Genomic DNA, 14,868 nt, shown 5'->3' with positions numbered 1-14,868 from the left:
ATGTAAGAAACTGTTTATAGTGCCTATAAAAAAAAATGACGTCATACAATACAAATGATCAATGGTAGGCCAATATACAAACTAAATTACCAATGGCAGGACAGTATACATTTTAATTGAACAATAGTAGGCCAGCATGACGTCAAATTAATTGGCACTATAAAAAGGTTCCCATATATAAACCCCTTGGTAGTGGTCTGCTAACACATCCCCCTAGCACACAAATGGCCAAAAAGAGGGGTAGCAAAATTTTAAATTTCGCTTCGCGCATCATCGTGTACGTCACTGCTTTTACCTGTATTTTATGGGTCTCTTGTCACCTCCCTTGGGTAGCATCAGATGGTAGGGCCAGCCACAATCATTCTGATCTTTCTAATCAATATTTTAAAGAGATGTTATTTACAATTACATTCTACTTAAGGTTTCGTGATTTTTTAGAAAATTTAATAATGTATTATTTTTATGTATCCATATCAAAACCGTTGAAGTTTATGCTGCCTCTAAATTGGTGGTTTCCTTCAAAGTGCCCAGTCGAGCGGAGAAACTACTCCAGGTAGTGGTTGTTACTGCAGAGGGGTTTACGCCACCACAACCATCCAATGAGACCATCACCGCGGGCAACATCTGCTACACCAAGCTCCAGAAGGAGCAGATGAATCATCACTATACTCAAGGATTCCATCACCTTTTTAATTTGTTCGACAACGAAATATGCTAGCCGGAAGCTGCTTCTGCTATTGCTGTTTATTGCCAGTACTGAGCAAAACCCCGGACCTTACATCTATCACTCTTGTTCAAGTCCCTGCACTCGTAGACATCCAGCAGTCCAATGTTCCCGCTGTTCATCCTGGTTTCACCTAAAATGTTCTCCCTTCAAAACCCTCAAAGAAAGACTTGGCAACAAAAATTGGATTGGCTCCTGTTGCCCTCCTATCCAAACTTCTTCACCCCCCCGTCCTGCCCCCCTTCCCCTCCTCATCAACAACCACCCCCTCAACAACAACCCACCAGCGGAGAACAAGACTTCAACTTATGCCAAATCAACATCAATGGTATAAAAAGCAAAGCAACTGATCTAATGCACCTTTTAACAACAGAAGACATCCATGTTGCTATGGTGCAAGAGACCAAACTGACAGATAAATCTAGAGACCTCACAACACCTGGCTACACTCTGGTAAGAAAGGATCGTGTTAAGGACAAGGGGGGCGGCCCCGCCTTCCTGGTCAAGGACAATATTACCTTCCACACTAACCCGATCCCTAATCCCATCAAGAGAAATCCTAATGTGGAATACCAGAGCATAACCATACATGGTAAGGACAACCTAACCCTCAGAAACATCTACATTCCACCAATCTCTAGCTGTCAGGCTGGTCACAATCTTCCACTCCAGGACATCCTCTCCACCAACGGAAATGACAACATCATCACCGGTGGCGACTTCAACTGCCACCATGCTGACTGGCACTCCAATGGTACAGAGGATGCTAGAGGACGTGAGATAGCCACTGCCATCAACAACTCTGACCTCGGTATCCTCAACGAGGAACAAGACACCAGGGTCACCAGCCAGAGCCGCAGCTCACCTGACATCACCCTGGCCAGCCCCGCTATCTTACCCTACTCTTCCTGGAAAGTTGAATCCAGACTCAGCTCAGACCACCTGCCAATCATCATCAAAATTAAAGCCAACATCACCATTTCTGAAAAATCGGCAGACAAAGTTTACATTAACTTTGCCAAAGCTAACTGGTCTGGATTCAAAGAATACACTGAGACTAAGTTTTCCAAACTCCCCTACCCCACAAATTCCATCAAAGGGGAGAAGGCATTCAGGAAAATTATGAACCAAGCTGCCAAAAAGTTTATTCCCAAGGGCCAAATTAAAGAGGTGCTGCATAACATCCCCACCAGTGCAGCCAACAAAATCAAAGAACAGGACAAACTTCAAGCCCGACAACCTGGTGATGCACGCCTGAATGACCTCAACAAAGAGATCAACAAGGAGATCAACAAACATCGCAAACAACAATGGCATGAACATCTTGATAAATGCGAACAAGGATCTCAAAAACTCTGGAAAACAATAAAAGGTATATGCCAGCCTTCCAAAACTGCCACAAACACTGCCCTTAGGTTTGATGGCAAAATAGTCTCAGAGAATGGGAAGATTATCAACCCTATCAATCGGCAATACACTCCACCAGCCTCTAAAAAACCAACCAAGCCCTTCAGGCGTACCATCAGAAAAATCAAACAAAAGAGAGCTGATAAAGTGTACAGCTTCACAGCTGCCCAGTTTAAGGAGGCCATCAAAGTCTCCAAGAGCTCCAAGGCCGTAGGTCCAGATGGGATCTCCCCCATTATGCTCAAGCACCTTGGAAGCAATGGTATGGATTTTCTCACCAAGCTTTTCAACACCCCCATCAACACAGCCATCATTCCATCCATCTGGAAAACCGGGAAAATCATACCACTTCTTAAACCTGGTAAGCCGATTGACGAAGGTAAATCCTATTGGCCGATCTCACTTCTATGTCCAGCTGCCAAGATCCTGGAAAAACTCATTCTCCCAGGGGTCTCTGCAGCTGTTGACCTGCAGGATCATCAACACGGATTCAGGAAACACCACTCCACCGCCACGGCACTTCAAGAGGTACAACATCACATCGCCTCCAACCTGAACAGGAAGAAGCCCTCCCACCGTACTGTCCTGGTGGCCCTGGACCTGTCACCTGCCTTCAACACTGTTGACCACGAGCTTCTTCTGAAAGATATCCTGCATCTCGAGCTGTCTGACACCCTGATTAAATTTCTTTGCAGCTACCTATGCGGCCGACAGCAATATACTGTTTTCCGCAACTGTAGAAGCAAATACAGGACTGTCAGACAAGGAGTACCACAAGGAAGAGTATTGTCACCCCTCCTCTTCAACCTCTACATGAGCAGCCTCCCAACACCACCCGGGAACATCAAGCTAGTCTCCTATGCTGATGACTGCCAGGTACTCGACTCGGGACCCATAATAGAAGATATTTGCCAAGAGATAAACCCCTACCTTAACCAACTAGCTGACTGGTTTAAGGAATGTAGTCTGGAAATCTCAGCTGAGAAATCCACTGCCACAATCTTTTTAAATTTCAGCAATGAATGTGCTGAAATTCTTCCTATCACCATCAAGGGCAAGACTGTTCCCACTGTCAAGCATCCAAAGATTCTTGGTGTCACTTTTGACAACATGAACAACTTTGGGAAACATGCTGCCAACACCAAGCAAAAGATGTCACAAAGAACAAATGTTCTAAAATGCTTGGCAGGCACTACATGGGGTAAATCTAAAGAGATCATTGTAAACACTTACAAGGCCATAGGTAGATCAGTTGTCAACTATTCTGCGCCGGTATGAACACTGTCTCTTAGCGATACTAATTGGAAAGAGCTCAATGTTGCACAAAATGCCGCTCTGAGAGTAGCAACTGGTTGTGTATTAATGTTGGCAACGACACATCTTAACCAGGAAACCAACATCCTACCTGTGAAAGAGCACAATGAGATGCTTACCAACCAGTTTCTACTCTCCATGCACAAACAAGATCATCCTAACCATCATCTCCTGACCGAACCTATTCAGCCCAGGAAAATTAAATCATCCATCATAGACGAACAACCAAATGTGCATAGGTATCTTAGAGACGGCGAGCCGGTTGAACGAAACTACAAGAAGCAACTGAAGAAGATACATGACGATGCTCACGCTGACTGTAGGAATAAATACCCTGTAAATAAAGTTTTAAATGCTCGACCCCCTGCAATTAATGTAAAGGAAGAAAAAGGACTACCTAGAATGACAAGAAGCAAATTAGCTCAGCTAAGATCAGGGTACAGCCCATTCCTACAATCATATTTAGCCAGAATTGACCAGAGAATTGACCCCAAATGTACAGATTGTAACCTCGAGGACCACACCACTGTACATGATTTTAACTGCCCGACGAAACCTACTAGGTTAACCCCCATCAATCTATGGACGAATCCTAAAAAATGTGCGGAATTCCTTGATATATTGTATGAAGAATCTAGCTCCTGATGGCTAACAACAACAACACTCTGGGTAGTTTTTGTTTGTTCGAATTCACTAGGTCAGGTAAGGTTAGGTTATATTGGGTACTGAATAACCCCGCAAGGTTAGGGTTCCCGCATGGCTAGGTAAAAACAAATCCCCATTAAAAGAGGGGAGAGGGATTTAAGTGCTCAATAGGCACTTTAAAGGAAAGCACCAAAAAATTTACCACAAAAACGAAGGAAGAATCTTTGTCGTATCTTCTGATTTCTGATAGCCTATTCCCATCCAACTGATGAACAAATCTGTCCATTTCAAAATAATTTTCCAACCTACAATTGAAATTTTTGCAGTTTTATCCTTTTTAAAAATCTTGTTTTGGTAGCAATAATTCTAATATTATTATTTTAATATTCGTAGAAAATTGTCTGTAATTCGATGCTATACATGATTTTTTTCAGTTTGGCAGAGAACCGGTTCTTATCCACCGGATATTAATCGGTTTCGTAGCCATACTGGAAAAAACCCACGATCCACAATCCATAACCTAATATCGTATGTTCTAATCCTCTTACTTTTTATCCTTTTATTCGTTAATTTAGGCATGTTAGAATTGTCCTATCGATTTCAAACTTTGCATGTTGATTCCTGTAGTAGTTATGTACGATTTAGAAAGCGTAGCAACTCTAAAATCATTACCAGAATGTCCGTACGTCCATTTTAAACTTGTTGATTTTTTTTTACTTTTTTAATAACAAATTGTTATGTGATCTAATCCTCCGATTGATCTGATTTTTGATATAATAATTCTTGGGACAACAAAGTATAATGTTATAAGCGAAGCAACTCTATAATCAAGACCTAAAAATGTAAGTATGTCCTGTATTAAGCAGTTTTTCAACAAATTTACTTACAATTTTGATTTGACGCTTATACATTCATATTCTGATTATTCAGTTCTGACACTATACAAGTGTTAATGTCCGTTTGTCCTACCGTTTCAGTGCTTCGCTTTTATGGATGTTGTCAACCTTGTTTTAATATAACGAAGCTGCTCTATTATTAAAGCCTTACCTAGCGTTTTGAGGTCCCATGAAGATTCTTACAATCACCTTCTCTCTCAAACGTCTCCAGTTGTAAAGCCTGAAATAGTTATTTATCGTATTATGATCATCTTTCCGCGGATAAAAAATTTAAAATTATAAGATTGAAACAAGTTTTCTGAATCAAAATTGGTTTTAATATTATGAATGTATATTTTTATATTCGTAGAAAACTGGATATAATACGATTTGATACATGATTTTTAAGTGTGGCTGAGAACCAGTTCTTATCCACCGTAAATTAATCGGTTTCGAGACCATACTGGAATAGTTATTTCTAGCATCGTATTATAAACAGCTTTCTGCGGATATAGAATGTACAATTATATTCGTAGAAAGCTGCATATAATACGATGCTAGACAAAGTTTTTTCGTATGGATGAAAACCGGTTTATGAATCTTATGATTGTACATTTTTATATTCGTAGAAAGCTGCATATAATGCGATGCTAGACATAGGTTTTTTTCGTATGGATGAGAACCGGTTCCTATCCACCGGATTCGAATGAATACGAGAATAGTTATTTCTCGTATCGTATTATAAACGGCTTTTCGCGGATATAGAATGTACAATTATAAGATCAAAACTAGTTTTTTTAGCCCCAAGGTGCCGGAGGCACCGGCTAAAAAAACTGGTTTTAATCTTATGATTGTACATTTCTATATTTGTAGAAAACTGGATATAATACGATGCTAGACATAGTTTTTTCGTATTCATGAGAACCGGTTCCTGTCAGGGAGTAAGGGAGGGGACAATGGATCGAATATTCAATTTTTAGGAGTCTTAGACTTTGGGGACTGGCTTAAAGGGAATGTGCAAGAATTTAGCAGTTTCTGACTGAGTTTGGGGACTTGCGCATAGAATGCCGCTACTTGTTTTGAATATTGCAGACGGGGAGAAGGGATAATGGAAGTGGGGGGAAAAGAAATAAACACTCGTTGTGTTAGTTTGGAATGTAGCAGACGGAGAGAAGGGAGAAGGGAGGTGGGGGCAAGGGGAAAGGGGAAAGGGAAATAAACAGAATAAAAAGGGGCAGTCATATTCTTGCTAGCAGCTTGCCGGGTCCAATAATCTTTTAATATAAAAATCACACCAAAAAACCTCAATATATTTCATTAAAAACAAGTTGTGATTTCACTTTACATGACGCTATGGAAATCTATTATTCAATTAACAATCCCTTTATAATTTCCTATAAATTTATTGGATTAAACTGAATTTCATGCCCTTTCTTTGATAACTCTTATATTGAATTAATTGCCCATTGTCCCCTCCCTTACTCCCTGGGTTCCTGTCCACCGGATTCGAATGAATACGAGAAAAAGATATTAGTTTAACCTAGACTATCGGCTTTGCCCTCCCGAGGGAGTTGGTGCGGGGATGGGGGTTAAGTCAACACTCCACTTAAAAAATAAAGAAAAAAACAAAAATACGGGGAGGTGCCTTTTTTTAGGGGAGGGGATTGAAGGTTGTGAGATTATATCCCAAAATATGGGTTTAAGAGTTTGTGAGATACTTCGCTAACACACAGACAGATAAACATCCTGTTACTTTTATATAGAGATTACCTTATTCTAAAGATGAAATTTTGATGGTTTAGCTTGTAATGTGTTCCTAGCTTTTCCCAAAATGTTTCTGCCTAAATATAATGGATTTAAGATTACTTGGATCTTACACCAGATTATCATAACTGGCTAAAATAACCATTCCCACCATCCACCCCCTTATATCAAATCCCCTCTCCCTCCTACTGAATAAATTAATAAGCCATAAGTGATGTCAATGTTAGCAACCTAAATTGACGACAATTTTCCCAAGTAATAATATCCACATATTTATATCCATTTCAAATATATATTCTACGTTTTTTTTGTATATTTAAGCTTGTCTATTAAGATCTAAGAAACAGCTTGTATTGTACTCTCTCATTCAATCAAGAGATCAAGACGTTGGACAATAAACAAAACCAATTTACCCTTTTTTAGGTGGAATTTATTTGTGGAAATGTTTGAACACAAGTTTTATAAAATCCAATCAAGATTTAATAAAAGATTACCAAGTTCGAATCCTACGAATAGGAGATCAGGGTTTGAAATTTACAGTCCAATGTTCTTAATTGCACTTTTTTAAATGTTGTAAATTGGATTGTAAATTATACTGGTATCCAAAGTTTTGAAAACACTTTCTTTCATTTGGAGGCCTTTTATTAATTCTTAATTGGGTTGTAAAAACCTGAAGTATCCAAACTTTTCCACCAATAATAATAATCTGTAGTACGAGTAATCATAATTGGGGGTACAGCAATTTCATGTCTATTCCCTTAATATCCCTGACAATACCTGATTAACTCTTCCACAACGAGAATATCCCTGATATCCCTGACAATACCTGATTAACTCTGCCACAACGAGAATATCACTGACAATACCTGATTAACTCTGCCACAACGAGAATATCCCTGTCAATACCTGATTAACTCTGCCACACTGAGAATATCCCTGATATCCCTGACAATACCTGATTAACTCTGCCACAACGAGAATATCCTTGATATCCCTGACAATACCTGATTAACTCTGCCACAACGAGAATATCCTTGATATCCCTGACAATACCTGATTAACTCTGCCACAACGAGAATATCCCTGACAATACCTGATTAACTCTGCCACACTGAGAATATCCCTGATATCCCTGACAATACCTGATTAACTCTGCCACAACGAGAATATCCTTGATATCCCTGACAATACCTGATTAACTCTGCCACAACGAGAATGAAGTGTTATTCCTCTAATTGTCAGACCTTACAAAAAAAAAGGACAATTAATTGCATGAATATCATTTGCCTTAAAATCCTTTATATAATAGGATAGATAACCACGTAAAGTTATGTATAGTCGTGGGTAGAATTTTCGTAGAGACAGATTTTGCGAAAAGTAGATTTTTTATCTTATCAATTCATAACAGTTACAATAATATAATATGCAAGATTTTTATTATTATTTTCAAACCAAAACTCTTTTTAACAAAAACAACAATAATCACAGGTATACTAGCGAGATTCAGAGGGGATATTTTTATTTTAGGGGGGGGGGGAGTTGGAGTTGTCCACTCCCCAAGAAAATAGCTTAAAACCACCACTGGACCAGTAGGTATATTCCTTTACGAGTAAATCTCAATCAGGTTCAGTGGTTACCAAGATCTTAACCCTTTACAGTCGGGCCCCTTGCCGCACCTTAATCAGTCGGGGGGGGGGGGGGGGGGGGGGCGTTCAACGCCCCCCCTTATTATCTCAGTTCCTATTAGAGCTAGAGGGCTAAATTTTTTTGTGCAAGTCCCCTGTTTGATAATGAATTTCCGACCTTTTATAAGTCTAAGTTAATTTTCGCTTCCTTCACCCTTTTATTTAACAACCTTTGTTTTTAGGTCTTTTTTTACTTAAAAATTTCAAACGGCTGTAATTTTCTTATTTTTGAAGCTAGAAGAAAATTTTTTTTCCAGAAAATGTTTATCTTTATGTAAATTGTACATTAGAAATATCAAAATATAAATTTCAGCGGCCGCAGCTGTACTTGGCAGCTGCCAGCCGCCGCAGTCGGCGGTCGGCGGGAAAACGGCGGCGGATCTTCATGAAATTCATGAATTCATGAAAAGCTTAAGTTTAAAATTTGAAGTCTCTAAGTCAAAAATTGCGGCCACAGGAGCCTTTCAAAGATTTCTGGAGACCTGGAGGATCAGGACCTGCAGGATCATACCTGGAACCTGAAAGTGACTTGAACACCTGTATTTCATATAAGGATGTACTACTAGAGGATTTTTTAGTATTTTGGTATGATAAAATGCTTTGTTTTAGTCAAAAAAATATTTTTGCTCTTTACATGGATGACCCTGCCAGGTTTGCTGGCATCCTGTGCCCGCCAGGATGGAGATATTCAAAAAATTCCAACTCTCAGTTATGTGTCATACCCATACTTAAAAAGTCAAGCAGTTTGGGCTCTTTATCTTACACACACAGAAAATGAGATAGAAAAAACCGGAAGGGGGGGCGTTCAACGCCCCCCCCCCCCCGACCGTTAAGGGTTAAGCTTCAGACAGACAGACATCAAGCTACATTGTATTATAGCTTTTCCTTATATGAAACAAAACAAAAGTTTACCATAAGGTGGGTAAATGTCTTGTCTTCTATATCTTTGGTTAGACTAAAAAGTTAAATTTGATAATGACTAAAGTAACAATATAATCTTAACAAGCAGCAAAAAGTAATGGATGGACATTATGGATCAGAATGAGTTGCCATGGAAATCTGCTTACTAATTTTCAGGGATCTATCTTTACTATCAGAAGAGAAAGTCATTTTTTCCTTTGGTAATTGGATGTGACTTTACATTTAAAGAGACAGACTATGAAAGTTATATAGTTTTGTAATTTTAATTGATCATAGGAACCATCATTTCTTCCTTTTTGGAAAAACTTACAGACGAAAAACAAAGTATCTTTAATTTCAAGAATGAATGCAATTTTAAATCCTATTATGTTGGAATATGATAGCCTTACTGAAGCTGGGTAAAAGGTCAAAGGTAATAAATAAAGAAATAAAGAAAGTAAAAGGTAAGTTACAAAGTTATTCAGGTTAATAGTATAGACTTTGAAATAAAAAAATATTCTTACATAAAAGTCATGCCAAACTCTGTTGATTTCTGAATGAATTCTATTGTGAATTAATTCCATTTAGATTAAGATAATAATTTGTAAAAAAAATGATGATATTGACCTATAGTGGCAAATATGTCTCAAATTTAATCTTTAAATTTGAACATTAAACAAATCATTTTTCTAAAGAAAATTGGAATAATTCCTGTAAAAAATTGGTGGACGGGCTGAAACTGATAAAAATATATTGATTTAAAAATTTGGATCTACTGCAGTTCACGGTAAAATATTGCTGGTAAGCAATATTTCCAAAAATCTATAAATTTTAAAGGCTGCTAGCTGCCAAACGGCTGAACGTACAGATCATGCCCGCACACTGTTTTAAGCGGCATAAGAAGGCCTACAAATAATCTGGAATAGCCATAAATCAATAATGCGTAATTATCTTGCAGTGCAGAGAAATGCGCGAAAAAGACCTATTTTACGCGGTTTTTCTACAGTGAAGCTTTCCCTGTGCATAATTGGATCTTGGCTATTCCAGATTATTTGTAGGCCTTCTTATGCTGCTTAAAATGGTGTGCGGGTATGATCTGTACGTTCAGCCGTTTGGCAGCTAGCAGCCTTTAAAATTCATAGGTTTTTTGAAATATTGCTTACCAGCAATATTTTACCGCGAACTGCAGTAGATCCAAAAATTTAAAAGCATTAATATCCTAAAACTATTAAAATAAGTCATCTAAAAATATCAATGTTTCATTTAAAAATTATTAAAATTTTTTTTTTTTAATTAATAGGTATTATAATTAAAATTTTTTGAAAAAATAAGAAAATAACAATTTTAGATGTTTATTTTACCTGCAAAATAACCTAACATTCCAACATCACAATCCTTCCTATAATTAAACTTTCAAATAAAACATAACTTTGGGCTGAAAATTTCTTAAGTCTTATATATTAAACAAGGATGACAACATCCATAAGTAGCGAAGCACAAAAAATTGTGGATGGAAATACGTAAAAGTAGATTTAAAGTGTATTTATTAAAAACAAGAATAGATTTATTGGAGAAAATAAACACAAAACCTTGTTTTATTTTTTATGATGACGACGGTCAAAGTAGATTACATAGATGATTCTCATAACAATGGGAAAAATTATTTTGATACTGATATCCCAAAAAAGTTTGAAAATTGGACCAAAAACACCAAATATATGGAGAAATATGTAAAACATATAAAAATAGCCAAAAACCTGATAAACGGCAGTCTGACCGCCATAGTTGTTTTCTTTAAACGACGGGAAATTAAATTTTGATATCTATAACTAAAAAAAATATTTGACAATCGGAACATAAACACTGAAGATATGAAGAATAATGTAAAAAATACAAAAATAGCCTAAAACCTGCAAAAAGGCAGTCTGGCCGTCAGGGTTGTTTTCTTTAAACGACGGGAAATTTAATTCTTATATCTATAACTGAAAAAATTTTGAAAATTGAACCATAAACACTGAAGATATGGTGGACTTGTGAAAAATACAAAAATAGCCTAAAACCTGCAAAATGGCAGTGTGGCCGTCATGGTTGTTTTCTGTAAACGACAGGAAATTTAATTTTGATATCAATAACTGAAAAAATTTTGAAAATCGGACCATAAACACTAAAATATGGAGAAAAATGTGAAAAATACAAAAATAGCCTAAAACCTGCTAAAAAGCGGTCCGACCGCCCTTGATGTTTTATAGTTAATTGTGCTCCTTAATAATGGGAATGTTGTTAAATAATTTCAGCTGTCTATCTTTAATAGGAGCCGAGAAAATCATGTTTCCCCTATTCTGTCTCATGACGGACAGACGGACAGACGGACGGACGGACAGACGGACGGACATTTCGAATTATAGAGTAGCTTCGCTACTAAAAATTAACCCTACATCCTTGTCTAGCCAAGGAAATTTTATAGGATTTAGCTCATGAAATAATATAATAACATATTATGTTCAAAACATTTCATAACAAAACCAAATGTAGATATTTACTCAGACAGTTAGGGAGTTGAATCCATTTTTATAGAAGCAGAAATATAATCTATGATTATGGTTTGGACCCTCTAAAACTGTAATCTACCCATCCACTTTCCCCTCTCTTGGTGAAGATATCTTCAACGCCGATACGATTTTTGAAATATAAGATTCCACTTTTGTCTCTCTTGTTAAAGATATCTTCACCAAGAGAGGCAAAAGTGGAATCTTAAATTTCAAAAATCGTATCGGCGTTGAAGATATCTTCACCAAGAGAGGGGAAAGTGAAATCTTACATTTCAAAAATCGTATCGGCGTTGAAGATATCTTCACCAAGAGAGGGGAAAGTAGAATCTTACATTTCAAAAATCGTATCGGCGTTGAAGATATCTTCACCAAGAGAGGGAAAAGTGGAATCATACATTTCAAAAATCGTATCGGCGTTGAAGATATCTTCACCAAGAGAAGGGAAAGTAGAATCTTACATTTCAAAAATCGTATCGGCGTTGAAGATATCTTCACCAAGAGAGAGGAAAGTGGAAAGGTAGATTACAGTTTTAGAGGGTCCAAACCATAATCATAAATTATATTTCTGCTTCTATAAAAATGGATTCAACTCCCTAACTGTCAGACATGTTTACAATTAATATGTAAATTTTTCAAACAATATTTTGAATTTCATATATGCTGATCATTTTGAACACATATTTTGATGCGAATTATATGTTGTTATTTTAAAAATCAAATCAAAAATTGGTTTTGATAACTGTCATATCACTATTCCCAGACTGGTTTAAAAATTAACAATTTAAAAGAAAAAAGTCCAAAATGATTTAGCCAATTTCCTTATCAAATAATATAAATATTATAAAAACTGATTATATAAACTTAGAAATGGCGATTTCCTACAAAGTGCCAAGCAAGCAAAGCAACAATTTATTTTGAAAGTGAAAATAAAAGGGCGGGGGGGGGGGAGGGTTAGGTTTTTCCTATTGTTTTTTACTATTTGTCATGTAAGTTTAAGTTATATTGGATACAGGGTAGCCCCCTTGGTTAGGACATAAATAAATTTAAAAAATAAGCAGTGTGGGGGGGTCTGTGCATAATAAGGGAAAACACAAAAAAATAGATACTTACATTAGCAGATTATGCAGCTGAAAAATAAAAATAAAAACATCAATAAAACACGAAAGAACATTTGTATAAAAGGTTTAAAAATAACAATATTTTGTCTTAAATAGTATGAAAACTGAAATTCCAAACTAAAAAGACGATATTTCTTTTATCAAAATTAATATTAATACATGTAAAATTTATGAAAATTAGATTTAATATGAAATTTTTATGTATAAGTTTGGATACTGTTAGTTTGAACCCGTTTGATAAAAATTATGGGTTTATGAGTTAAAGAACATGTTGTCATTTATTGGTCGGTTTGTTCATCCAGTAGGAGGGGAGGGGATGGGATGAATTAAGTTGATGGGGAGGATGATTAATTAAGCCAGCTACAAATTTCACTTTCTTAGAGAACAATGATAATCTGTAGAAATATCCAATTATTCTAAATCCATTTTTATAACCTACATCTGCATGGTAATTCTGTTCACAATGATGTCCAAACCTCTCCATACCCAAACCTTTATACCTGAAAATAATACATCAATTACCTAGCGATGCTGCTGTCCATGACACTCTCATGTCAGGTCCAACAACCCAGGATAACTAAGGGATGCCAAATTATCTCCTTTTCAGCCCAAACACCCGGGGTATTTGGTTAAGTAACACCCATCTGAAAACCAACTCATTGATTGCACGACCTTTGTCTGAGTAGTCCTAATTGTGCATGGTAATGAGTTGCAACTGTTTTGGGCCAAGGCATGACAAGTTATGACGCGGTATTGGGTTGAGATTAGAACAAATAACCTTCCCGATGACGAGCGGATGCGCTACTTGTTGAGCCATGGTTGCGGGTAAAGAATATATACATTATAAAGTCTAGATAATTAATTGAACTAATATGCACTCAGTGTAGGAATAGTCTGGCCATATTTTTGTTAAGAAAGTGTACACACTTTGGCATAAAAGAGTAAAATCTATTTTATTTCATCCACATCAGGGACAAGGGAATGATATTCTGACAAACAATTCTAAAGGAAAATTTCCCCACAACCCCCTTCCCCTTTTTCTCCCCTTTTTTCCCACCACTCTTCACTTACATGAAACACTTCATAAGGTTTCGTGATTTTACATGAAAAACTTTATAAGGTTTCGTGATTTTTTGTAGAATTAATTGTTATAATAGATACCCCTGATCCATATTCTTATATAAATGTGATAATGGATATAGGATATACTTGGATACAGTGGCTGAGAAAATGTTATCGTTAATTTAGCTTGCTAATATGGTCCTCATTAATTGGCTAGTTCGTTAATCTAATAGAAGGGAGGGGATCGTTATTTTAGTCAGCTGCGAGCATAACATTATCAGAGTCCATAAAAAATCTGGTGCAACATCCAAATAATAAAATATCGATTTATTGGATATACCTCACAAGATCTCTTAGTTCATTCCTCAATGTTTCTTGAGTGTTTCTTGTTAGTCTACAAGTCTTTGGGGGACTGAAATATGAAATAATCAAAAACACCAAATAAAAATGTCGTTGAATGTTTTTAAAATATACAAGTATGTTACGTTTGTTAGAAGGTTATTTTAAAAATCTTATTAATCACTTTTTTATGCAAAGACAGACAAACAACGAAATTATTTCCTTGTGTTAGCCAAGGAAGGTTGGGTGGGGGGGGGGGGGGAGTGGGCATTAAGTTGTTATTACACTAGTCTCCAAAATTTTCTGATAATGATTTCTTATTCGTTGGCTCAACAACTTTGGGAACTTTCATTGAATTTTTATTGGCTGGCTCCTAAGTTGAGTTTTCAAACGACACAACCCAATCTTTCCCGATTTTGTATAATTTTTACGGAACACGATTCCAGTGACGTTATATTTTTCTCTCCCGAAAAAGTGAAGAGGGAA

General features: G+C 36.7%; 1 protein-coding gene across 1 annotated transcript in view; it reads right to left on the bottom strand.

The window, feature by feature from the left end:
- Positions 1 to 14,868, bottom strand: part of LOC145328818 (hemocyanin B chain-like) — a 35,359-nt gene that overhangs the window by 5,262 nt on the left and 15,229 nt on the right. Inside the window, exons 22-33 of the mRNA XM_080172716.1 lie at positions 14,384 to 14,455; positions 13,421 to 13,481; positions 12,974 to 12,990; positions 10,676 to 10,713; positions 10,028 to 10,053; positions 9,839 to 9,880; positions 9,327 to 9,369; positions 7,921 to 7,973; positions 6,736 to 6,806; positions 5,138 to 5,206; positions 4,293 to 4,395; positions 296 to 372 (exon numbers count right to left, since the gene is read on the bottom strand). Coding sequence (XP_080028842.1) covers positions 296 to 372; positions 4,293 to 4,395; positions 5,138 to 5,206; positions 6,736 to 6,806; positions 7,921 to 7,973; positions 9,327 to 9,369; positions 9,839 to 9,880; positions 10,028 to 10,053; positions 10,676 to 10,713; positions 12,974 to 12,990; positions 13,421 to 13,481; positions 14,384 to 14,455 — 672 coding nt within the window. The remainder of the gene's footprint in view (positions 1 to 295; positions 373 to 4,292; positions 4,396 to 5,137; positions 5,207 to 6,735; positions 6,807 to 7,920; positions 7,974 to 9,326; positions 9,370 to 9,838; positions 9,881 to 10,027; positions 10,054 to 10,675; positions 10,714 to 12,973; positions 12,991 to 13,420; positions 13,482 to 14,383; positions 14,456 to 14,868) is intronic.

Source organism: Acartia tonsa, chromosome 9, assembly GCF_053477335.1.
Source record: "Acartia tonsa isolate MP-2025a chromosome 9, ASM5347733v1, whole genome shotgun sequence".
In the NCBI taxonomy this organism is placed as follows: Eukaryota; Metazoa; Arthropoda; class Copepoda; order Calanoida; family Acartiidae; genus Acartia; species Acartia tonsa.
Note: the sequence above shows the minus strand (reverse complement) of the source record. Positions and strands in the feature narration are given on the sequence as shown.